At 35.5% G+C, this 12,419-nt stretch overlaps 1 protein-coding gene across 4 annotated transcripts in view; it reads right to left on the bottom strand.

Moving 5' to 3' along the window:
• The window catches only part of astn1 (astrotactin 1), a 433,021-nt gene that overhangs the window by 315,753 nt on the left and 104,849 nt on the right, over nucleotides 1-12,419 (bottom strand). For all 4 annotated transcript variants that reach the window (XM_056477943.1, XM_056477951.1, XM_056477959.1 and 1 more), the window contains exons 3-4: nucleotides 7,618-8,011; nucleotides 2,915-3,064 (exon numbers count right to left, since the gene is read on the bottom strand). In XM_056477943.1, coding sequence (XP_056333918.1) covers nucleotides 2,915-3,064; nucleotides 7,618-8,011 — 544 coding nt within the window. The remainder of the gene's footprint in view (nucleotides 1-2,914; nucleotides 3,065-7,617; nucleotides 8,012-12,419) is intronic.

Genomic DNA, 12,419 nt, shown 5'->3' with positions numbered 1-12,419 from the left:
AAATAAAAAAAATGAAACATCCAAAATTACACGAAATTCTGGAGGAAAAATAAAAAAGCATGGTGATGCAATGACATTAATCAATCTCTTGTAACATAAAATGGTAACATGAAAGAAACATTCATAATTTTTTAGATTACGGTAAATAATTACATTACTGATGTTCATGGGAAATGTATTCAGTGAGCATTTTCTCAGACTCCAATGTGTAGGTTCAGTAATTTCTCTTTAAAAGAAATAAAATTAACTTATTCATCACCATCTGTAAAACCCAACAGTCAACTTAATCAAATGAAATGAGTGTAGTTAACTGAAAATTTACTGAAAGTTAATTCTACTCATTTGAAAAGAGTTTTGAACTCAATGTTAATTAACTTAATTAAATACCTCATTAAAAACTGAATTAAATACCTCATTACTTTAACTTAAATGGAGTAAGTTCACAGTATTCATATAGATTAGTTTCTTAAAGGGGTGCTGCACTATGATATCATATTTTAAACTTTAGCTGATGTGTAATGTAGCTGTGTGAACATAAAACAACATCTCTGAATGTAAGACGCTCAAAGTTCAATGCAAAGGGAGACCTTGGTTTTTACAGAGTTAGCTTAGCAAAGCCTACAATGAACAAATTTTGGAGACTACAAAAAAACTAAAAAATACTTCCGGGCCTTTGAGATCACAAACGTACTTTTACTGCGCACAAACACTGCGCAGCCAAGAAGCGTGGCCAGAGGCACTGTAATGTTACAGCAGAGGGAGAAAATGCCATTCTGCTATTTTCACAGAGCTTTTTCTGTTTCTGTTTCTGGGCTTCCAAATGACACGACACAAAGACAGAAGTGCTTACAGTTTATTTTTAATTATGTTCCAGAGAATTTTAAAATACATAGCAAGCATGATTTGACAAAACACAGGTTCCAGAATCTCTCCCAGTTCAGTGCTGGATTCAGTTTAAATCTCCTCAAAGAAAGAGCAGCTCCAACAAGCAGATGCTGAGGACTCTGAACCACAACCTGTAAGTGTTTTTATTTGTTAAATATATGTATGTACGAATATATGTGAAAGACGTCGTGTAACGAGTTGAGTTAAAAAAATACAGGAGAGCTCGCCTAACTCGTGTAGCAGCAGAAAAACAAATCAAGGCTCACACAGGTCGCAGCCTACATCTTGTGCTTTATTCTTCTGTCAACAGTGTCACTGTATATTACAGAACAATAACTTAATCCGAGCATCAGAGAAAAATAAAAATAAACATCGGTCCCGCGCACATGCGCTTCTCGGGTTACTCGCATCTACAGATAGTTCACACACACACACACACAATGGCGATCTCTCTTAAAAGAGCTGCACCCCATTTTCACTCGTTACAAACACTTGTCAGATGTTATTTCAGAGAGTGGGCATGAGGTTGACTGACTGTTCACACAAGCACGTGCATATTTGTGCAGGCGTGACTGTGGAGCCGATTGTTATGACAGCAGCACATTATGACAGATGACCAATCAGAGTCACTTGAGGGCGGGCCTTTCAGAGGAACTAGGAAATTTTTACAGTCGTTTTTCATGTTAGCTGAGTAGCTGTATATAATCATAAATATAATAAAAATAACGTTAAACATGAACACACATTGCTTTGCATCTTATAAACACAACCTTTAAAATTACATTCTGGACCACCCCTTTAACTAAAATGGTTTATAGCAATCGGTTTCCTCCAACGGTTTGAGTTGCCTTAATTTATTGGGTTTAACAGTACTCAGTTGGTTTGAGTTCTCTTTATTTTTTGGGTTTTACTGTGCTCAAATTGTTTCGTTTACTCAAATGGATTAAGTTCACAGTACTCATTAGGATTAGTTTTTGAACTTAAATGGTTTGTTGTTATCGGTTTCCTCAAATGGTTTGATTTATCTTAACTTTTTGGGTTTTACAGTGTATGTATGTACTCACAGCCATATTCATTTATTCTATAGGTGGTAAAGGGGTAAATAAAATATCTACCTGATCATCATGAAGTTATATCAGCACTATGGCCAACTCTAATGCAGCTTTTATTGGGCCACTGAAAGCCTTTATTTTACTTCATATTTTTTCTCTGTTATTCTTTTCCATTAATTTCTTTAAAGCTTTTTAATAACACAATAATTCCTGAGTGCACCTTTCCATTTCAAATTCAAGTGCATTGGTATAAAACAAAAGGTCTGAGGGTCAGAGAAAGACCTTTTGGACTGAAGTAATGATGTGCATCTTTTGGACTGAAGTAATGAAGCATTAAAGACTGAGCAGAGAGTGAAATATTTGTCCAGCTAGGAAATTAGATTCTTACTCAAGGAAAACACTTAAATGGACATCGGCTATTAGTGTCGAAAGTAAATCTAAGTAAGTAATACATCTTGTATAGCACTAGGCATGTTTCTCTGAAAGACATCCAGATATTGGTTTACCTCCACTCTCAATAAAAATCAGAAGCATATCTTAAATACATACAAAGCTTTGGATGGTGTGATCAGTCAAGCATAAAGCCAGAGAAGTTCAGAGCCACAGCGGGACAGTGGTAAGATTGAAAGACAAATATTTGTCTGTGGTTATGATTACAGACATAGACGGCGGCTGGAATGAGATCTGTGTGGATGGAAGTGGATATTCGGTTGGGGTTTAATGGCTCAGGTTTCTTACGGTTGAGTCTGATGACGGGCGATTCGCGAATTAATTGTTTATTTTAACCGGATCTTCGACATGAACCGGTAGAAGACTAGTTCATTGAATTGAGTTGTCGTGAAACGGTTTGCGTCTTCAGTAAGTACTAACATAGCGGAAACTCCATCTGACTCAAAATAAACCCATATCCTTAGATACTCAGTTACTAGAACAGTACACAATAAGCACTTTACCCTTTATACATTATGCAAACTCACCGTGTGTTTTGCTGGACAGCCTTTTGCGCTGGCTGGTGGAGGTATTGTGTGGAAGAAGCGTGTTTTGCTGGTGGTTGCTGTCGACAGGACTGGTAGCAATGATGTTATCCTTGTACTTGCTCATTAGGGACAGTTTTGTGCTATCACTCCCTGATGGAAAAAGGTTACAATTAGGGATAAAAAGAGACAGACGGATGAGCAGCAAATAACAGTCCGCCAAGGGCATGCAGAAACACTTTATGTAAACACTTGTCATTGAGAAGGACAAGTCTAAGTGGTCTGTGTGAAGTATTTTCAGGGTTATATTACAGCGAAAGCAACCGAGAGCCCAGCGATTCGGGATATGATGTGCCGTCATTCACCATTACACAACATGGCCATCCCCCGTAGTTAGTCTACCCCTTCATAATGAGTAAATTGCACAACAAAGACAACTGGCACTGCAGGGTTTTTATTGTATTAAGCAAATTACTGTGACAGCATGGAATCGCTCCTCTCCTGCAAAGCTTTTTAGGGGGTATTTATAATGGGCTACTCTTCAAGGCAAACATTAACATCATTTCACATCCGACAAGGGGCAGCTATTCCAAATTCTGTGTGCCCAATGGACAAGGCCAATATGGCACAGGCTCAGGTATGGTCATGTGAATCATATCCATCTTTGACTACAAAAAAGCTTAATGCTAGAAATACGTAGAGTGGCAAATGCAGTCAATCTGACCAGGGGTGTCCAAACTCGGTCCTAGAGGGCCGGTGTCCTGCATAGTTTAGCTCCAACTTGCCTCAACACAACTGCCTGGAATGTTTTAGTATACCACGACAGAGCTTGATTAGCTGGTTCAGGTGTGTTTAATTGAGCTTGAAGCTAAAATCTGCAGGACACCAGTCCTCCAGGACCGAGTTTGGGCACCCCTGTATTAGACTGTACCGAATGTACAGTAAATGTATTATTTAGGTTTTTTGTAATATGTAACACCCCATTCACACGGGGTATCAGCGGCAATGCTTCCTATTCACTTTGAATGTGATTGGCATTGCCAAATTGCACTGTGGATCTGTGGGCACCACTTCAGTGGTGTTGCTTGCTGCAGAAGTAGGGAATTTCTCAACTTTAAGCCCCAATGGACGCATCAGCCGATCAGATCGCTTTATGCAAATACACTAGCTCAGACAGTAGTCGATTGCGAACTAATTTCATTGGCTGACGCTGATAGGATGATTGCGTCAGCCCCAACTTCAGACATATCGTATTGACATATTGCACATATTGTCAAGCATTGACGCTGAAACCACGCGTGAATCGAGCATAATGGTGTAAAAGATGTTTCCACCACAATGAGAGTCTAAATGCCAATACATGTGGTTTGAAGATTAACTTTTGGTAGATAAAAAATGTGAATAATCATTTCGGAGAGATTCATTCTGAATTTTGCACTTTAAAATGCTTTGAAGTTATTGAAAACTATCAAGTGCAGCACAACTGGAATCAAATTTGTTTATGTTATGTTAGGATTGGTAATAAGTGTCAGGACACACACTCTAATGAATGTGATAGTGTATTGCATTACATGCAATCACAGATCCCACTGTTAAAAGTAATTATAGACCTACATTCTAACTAACTCAATATTATGCCAATTGCTTAATGTTATGATATAATAAGTAGTAAAATCATCACCGATATGGATTATAATGCACAGTAAAAACCTCTGTGGACATTGTATGAGAAAAGTAGACTACCCATACACAATATGCCATTTCAAATATTTACAGTCAATTTGGAGATTTGTGGTAGAAATACTCATCTTGTTTTTGTGTTTTGTACTTGTAATAAATAATATTGTGCCTCATTCACCAATTTCGTGTTAAGAATTTCCATTAATTTGTTCTTTAGAAACTTCCTTAGAACAATTTTAGCCGTATTCCTGACATGTCTAAAATAGTTTGCAGCTGTATTTTTAAGATTCTTATTTTTTTCTAAAAGTGTAATTTACATTCAAGTTACATTCAAATATTACAATTTTATTGACTTATAATGAACAAAACTGCTATAACTGATGTTTTGAACAAACCATCACCACTCAAAAATGTGTAACACTGGACTGGACTTCACAGTTCTTAGTTATGAACATATTCCAGATAAGAAAACATTAGTAAATGTCAGAATCTTTGTGAGAAGTGTTTAAGTGGGGTTTAAGAACAGATTGTTCAGTTAATGAGTTAGATAATAGTATTACAGTTACATGGGTTTTATTTCAATAGCGTTTTTACACAGCAACATTTTAAAATGGTCAAAATGACTGTCTATGGTTGTGTGTTAAATGTGTTTCAATGGTGCCCTGGACCTCTGGCCAAATAAGCAGTTTTGCTATGCAGAAATGTCATTACTTTGATATTATTTGGGGGAAAATAGCTTTAACCAAATAAATAAATATGTCATGCTGATTTCCACTCTGCAGTGGTTTTGATAGAGGTTTTATCAAATTTCTGGAGCTCGCACTTAACCTGGGGTTTCTCACTCACAGCCACAAACTAAAAAGACAAGCTCGGCTCAGACTCCTGAGCTATCGAGGTGAAATAAATATTTTCAGGGTCAGCAATGTGCGAATGATGTGCTTAACAGATCCAATTTAGATCACATCCACAGACTCATGGATGTAAACAAAATGGTATCAGGTTGAGTATATGCATAAACTAGAAGACATTCAAAGGATTTAACATGTAAAAAATATCATTTTGAAAGACTTGTTATGTCTATATCAAATGTAGAAAGAACTTCAACATGCTTTGATCATGTGCGTTCACTTAAGCATTCAAGGCCGGCGTGCCAAGCTGTTTATTTATCTTTGAAATTAGGCACTAAATCAAAACACTGATTCGGGAGTGTGAATTAATTTAGGCGATGATTAAAGCATGTTATTAAAATCATTAAGGTTATTGTCTGAGGTTTTATTGGCAATTTTATAGCTCAGATATTGTTGGGCATGTTAAAAGGGCAGTTCAGTCAAAACATAAAACTGCTTCATTTACTCCCTCTCATATCATTCCAAAGCTGGAAGACGGAATTTCTTCCATACAAGACAAAAGGCATTTTTATTTCATTTTTTTGAAGACTGTTCTGGTTTTCTTCTCTTCTTTCATTTATATAGAACTACAATAAGTGGGCATTTAAAACGTCTACGGTTTAAAACAGATGTAAAGGCACAATAAAAATAATTATGAAGGTGTTTTTTTTTTTACTGTATGATACTGTATGCTTCTGTAGCCAAGGCTTCAAAAGCTGTAATTGTAAGACTTAATATCTCCAGTCATTGACATTCATGACATCCATCCTATACTTCGTTGGAATATTCCTGAGAGTTTAGTAGAAAAGAAATAAGTTTTGAGTAAGACTTTCAACAAAACAGTCGATCCAGTTCATTACGCCTGAATGATTTGCTTATTACTGGTTTTAATAAAGCATAATGAGACCTGGTGCTTTTCAACAGATCAATTCACTCATTACACATAAAAACATGCTGATTTCAAGTCAGCGTCTAGCACCTTAACTACAGCATTGTTAAATTATTTTGGTACAATGCATTTTTTAAATTTGTGTTTACTAATTTTCAAAGAATGTTATCATTTATAATTCTATTTTTTTTTAAATTTATTTTGTTTAAAATCTATCAAAGTGGCATTATAAAGCATATGCAATGTTACAAATATCTTTATTAATGAATTATTAAATCATTGATTCCAATGACCTATTGAATGACAGAGTAATTCATGAACAAAACATTGCAGTTTTGTTCAGAGACACAAATATTCTGCTATAGCTTTGTTTGCTAGTTTTTTTGAAAAAATAAACATAAAAAAGAAAGAAATAAAAAAATAGACAATAATGTTTCTCAAAATGAATATTGTTCAATATAATTGTATTGTTTGCTAACCCTCAAAACATAATTTTTGCTTATGGGGTTATAATTAAGGAAAGAGCACTCTTCTTCTTTTTTCTTTCTTTTTTTTTCTTTTTTTTTTTACTTTGATAAAAGATAATGAGTCATTCTACCTAAACTCTATTTCTTATAACTCAAAAGTTAAATCAAATAATTTCTAATGCAGAAACTTTTGTTATTAGCAAGGTGAGAGATATACTTTAAAATGTCAGCTCACTCATTTCTAAAACAAATAGTATGACATTACCATTAACTGTCTATCACACGTCCCTACAGTTTGTATGTTTGAAAAGACATTAAAGGGTGATAAAACCCCTCTTTCTGTTTACGTGTACCAATCAAGTGTTGTCAGCTGGCTCACAAAATGAGACAAACATGCTTGCTGCAAACCAACAGCTTTGCTGTATCGGCCCTGACAGCATCGCGGGGAAAATCATGCAGCAAACACCGTGGATCAAGGAAACAAACATATATGACCTGTGCCTTGTGCAGACGTGGTCTCACCCAGTCATTGGGTGTCACAGCTTGGCAGGTCTGCCTTGCCTTTAGAAAGCACGAGCTCTAAATGAATTTATATTTTTACCAAACTTTTTAAAACACACACCTGGAGTGAGGTCCATGCCAGTCTTTTCATTGCACCTTCTTAACTGATGCGTAACACACACAAATATGTTAAAATTTTTTAAAAAGTACTCCAGGTTGTCTTGAACCTTTAAAGCCACTAAAATGAATTTCTATTTTTACCAAACTTTTTAAAACACACACCTGGAGTGAGGTCCATGCCAGTCTTTTCATTGCACCCCTGAAGTGAGTCTAGCGTGCGGGTGACCTGGCTGGTAAAGTCCTCTCCGCCATTCATGCACTCCCTCTGCAGGTGATGTCGCAGGTCAGTGATGTCATACTCATACCCATCCAGTATGGGGGTCTCTCGGATGCTGAGGGTGCCGCTGGAGTTGTGGCCCTGCCCGCGGGAATTTCTCAGACTTTCACGGGCCTGTCCACCCATCAGCACGGAGGGGATGTAGTGAATCTCATTGGCAGCTTCAGCACTGGCACTCTTTTGTGGCTGAGGAACCCGGCGACGTTTACACCAGCGTCTGCGAGTGTACAGGATCAACACCAAACACAGGATGGACAGCAGAAGAGCGATCATGCCACCCTAAAAATACAAGAGGAAAAGAGAAGGCTTTTAAGGAAAAACAACATTTAAAAATGTAACATTCTACGAGTAATACTTCAAAATAATATACCAGGATTACAATTTAATTATAAGCAGTGTTGAGTAAGTTATTTCAAAAAAGTAATGAAATGTGTGTTTTTAAATTACTTTTCTAATTACTTCGTTTGAAAAGTAACTGAGGTACTCAATAAGTAATTTAACTTGACTCAATGATAAATATCCACACAAAATTCAGTAGGAATTAAACTCTTAATTATGTAAATTTGAGCCAAACAGGAACTTAAGCTGCTTGCAAAATAACAATATAAGTATCAAAACACAGTTTCAAATAAATAACACCATATTTTTATAAGCAATATAAGTGTCACGATCACCCACGATCTAACCCTAATAGATTGCTGGAGAACAATCACTTTCACTCTGACTAAAATTCTGCCACCATATGAACTACAACTCCCATCAGGCACCACACACACACACCTGTCCCGGTTCTCCATTGATTACACACAGCTGGGAGCTACTTAAGACTGATTTCATGGACCAAACATAAACATAAACAGCAAAAATATATATTTAAAGAGCAACCCATGTTCTGTTGTCATTGATATTTAACTTTAATAGGTAGAACTGTCCGAGATAAGAACAAAAATCTTTATAATCATTAAAAATAAATTATAAAAACAATTACAAAATAATTTGTTAAAATCTTGAACAATATTGGTGATATGACATATAGTTCCAGCAGTTGTGGAAGGAGTACTAAAAATTTGTACTCAATTACAAGTACTGTTACATTGCTGAAATTATACTCAATTACAAGTAAAAGTACTGGTTTTAAAAAGTACTTAAGTAAAAGTACAAATAACTCTTCATAAAAACTACAATGAGTACAAATTACTTTTTTAGCTGATGGCATTGTGGGAATTATTCATAATTACTGAATCCCAGTTCCCTATTCCAGTTTTGGGCATAGGTTTCATTAGCATTTTTAGATGATAACACAGCTATTGACACTGAATATTCACACAGCTGTCCCCTTTCTTCCCTATGTACCTGTAGGTAAACAGCTCCTCCGGGTGTGGCCATGTGCATTCATCCTCTGCTATTTCTTCCTCATTTCTGCGTTCCTCAGATTCATTATTGCTGTCTTGAATCTCCATATGTCAATCAATAACTTTGTGACTATATGATGATGGTCACCTCACTTAAATCTGCAGTAAGTTAGCCTGAACTTTTTTTCGGTTCAAATAATGTATCAGGCTTTTCCTTGGTCCGTTAAGATGATATTTTTTATTGGCTAACAGTTACCGAAGTCAGTGGTTGAAACATTCATTTAATTACAGTACTCTGTTATGAATTGTGATTTTAAATGTAACGAAGCTTAATTTGTACAAGAATAAGTAAAATTACAGACTTAAAATTATACTCATGAAAGTATAAATACCCCAAAATTTAATTACAGTAATGTAAGTGGTTGTAATTCATTACCTCCACCACTGAGTTCCAGAAACCTCCTACTTCTCTGTTTATCTGTCTGACTTTACTGTGGGTTTCTTTTGACCGCATTGTCATTTTAAACAATATCACTACGGCGAACGTGTCAAGTGTAAAAGCCTCGTTTGTTTCACGAGGTCCACGATGCAGCGCCAAGTGAAAGTATAAATTAGCCATTACAATTTAACTTTCTTCTCCCACTCCACCACTATGGAAAATATTTTTCTAAACAATTATTTATTTTTTAATTATTTATTTTCAAGTATACATAATATATATATATATATATATATATATATATATATATATATATATATATATATATATATATATATATTGGCTTATGTCAAATATCATAAATTGTATTTTTAAGGCCATATGTAATTACCATATACGTTAAATCTTTGGATATACTAATAGACACAGTAAAAACATAAGACTTTAAAGAATAAATAAAGAATCATGTTGCAGTGTGCTTTAATAAAACTAAACTTCAAGGATGTAAACAAAAAACTGTGCAGAGAGCACAAACTTACTTTAACAATTAACTAAACTGAGGGACTGAATACAGAAATGTACTTGCAAACAAAGAGTTTTGTGCTAATTATCAAATAATAAATTATCATAGCAACTAAGGAGTAAACAGGCATATGGAACTGAATATATCCTGATTAAAGAAAACAAAATAACAAAACAAAAATACAAACTAAAAGTCTTTGAAAATGAGACAAAAGCTTAACACAACTGTAACCTCTTTTAAAATGTGTATGTCTTATTAATATTTGAAAACATGGGGGCTAACTAAATATGTATAGCACTTTTATTCTTTTTATGCTTTTTAACCTTTTTTTAAATCATGGATCCATAAATCCAGTTTTGTTTGCTTTATCATATTTAAAAAAGCCCTTTTTAGCCACATAGTTAATTTATGCAGAATTCAAATGTGTGTGTGTGTGTGTATGTGTGTGTGCTTCAGAAAGAAATTTTCAGCAGTTTCAAAGGTATTACATCAGTTTTCTAACTAGTGTATGATCAATTACTAAAAACCACCACAACAGCTTGGAAAAAAAGGACAGAAAAATGAATAATTTACTATAATAACCCATACTTCAACAACATATTACATCATTTATGTACGCATGTAACAATCATAATTATTTCAAAGATATATGTAACTGTGCAAGTGCATTTACAGTATCTGAAAAAAAAACAAGCATGAAGTTGTTTTCTGTGCATTTTACAAATATGGCTGTAGTTATACCTAATTATAGCGGTTCAAGTGTACACAGAAATTCCCTTTTAACCACTACAGGAAGGTGTGATTATTACCTACAGTGAACATGCTGCTAAAGACTGCTGGATAAAAACCATATCAAGGCAGCAGCCACATACAGCACCAGATCCAATAGATAATTAGTTTTGCGTAATTCGATTTCCTTTGGGTCTATCACTTTGAATTAGCCAAACAAGCAAAATGTAACTTCACTGCGGAGAAAATTAGGGAAGGCTGCATGTTACAGACGGTTCAAAATTAGACCAGATGGGGTATCTCTTTATGAAGGAGAAACTATTAAGACCAAACGAAACCTCACAGTCCAGTAGCACGGAAACATCTAATTGAATTAGCCTATGGATACAAGAGATGCTATTATGGGTTTGTCACATTCTTTGACAAGTTCTTTAAGCAGATGTCCTGTAAATCGTAAGTTCCTAAAACAGGTAATATTCATTCATTTATTTTCAGCTTAGTCCCTTTATTAATCAGGGGTCGCCACAGCGAAATGAACCGCCAACTTATCCAGCATATGTTTTACACAGCGGATGCCCTTCCAGCCACAACCCAACACTGGGAAACACCCATGCACTCTTGCATTCACACACATCCACTACGGTCAATTTAGCTTATTCTATTCACCTATGGACAAATTACCAACCTTCGTGACACATGACGTCACACGGGTTCCTGGTTGCAAAAAGAGACAGGTTGCAATAGCAAGCATGTTGTGTTGTGCGGTAGGATGCCAAATTCGAAAATCCACAAATAGAAAACTTAACTTTTACTGTACACCACACTGCTTTTAATGCCAACCGCAGATGTCTTTGGCTAAAAGGGAGCTGAATGAAGTGAGGACCTAATTAAAAATGCTCAACTCTGCAGTTCTCATGTTATATCAGGTAAGTTCACACTATGCTAAATCATACACATTGTTCGTTTTTGATTGCAGCAATAATTTCAGCAAAAACAGTTACATATGGTTAAGTAAACTGCGGACACTGAATGCTTAGAATGAAACGTGAAAGTGTAAGTTCACATACCCTGCCGTACAGGTGCAGTTCGCTGTCAGAATGCAGTTTTGCTTGTTGATGATTAATTACCCAGGCTGTATAGTCGCGTCTTCCTTCCTTGTCTTTGGCTAGGCAGAACCTCGGATTTTAGCACTACAACGTTTTGAATCTAGTAATCATGGAACATTATTTCTTGCACATGACCACACAAAACAAAATTGTTGGCATCCAAAGACTTGTAGGCCTTTAACTTCTCTCTTGTAAAATCACTTGAAATTTTATGAAAGATGTATATTTGGGGCTGGATGCTTGGCCATTTTGTCTTATCCAATATCCATTGGGAGGGTGCTATCGCTATTGGACCTGTCAGACGAACACTGCTCACTTTAACATTAATTTTGCAGAATTACTGTTCTTATCTCTGGGTGACAAGCTATTATAATACACTGAAAGCATTGTGTAAATGATATATATATATATATATATATATAATATGTAATCAATATAACTTATTCCTAAAACAAAAAACAACTCTATATCGCATCGGATGTCATTCTTTTGCTATAAATGCTAGCGCTCCCATTTTTTTTTTCTGCAACCTCGCTGC

Source organism: Danio aesculapii, chromosome 2 (genome assembly GCF_903798145.1).
Source record: "Danio aesculapii chromosome 2, fDanAes4.1, whole genome shotgun sequence".
In the NCBI taxonomy this organism is placed as follows: domain Eukaryota; kingdom Metazoa; phylum Chordata; class Actinopteri; order Cypriniformes; family Danionidae; genus Danio; species Danio aesculapii.
Note: the sequence above shows the minus strand (reverse complement) of the source record. Positions and strands in the feature narration are given on the sequence as shown.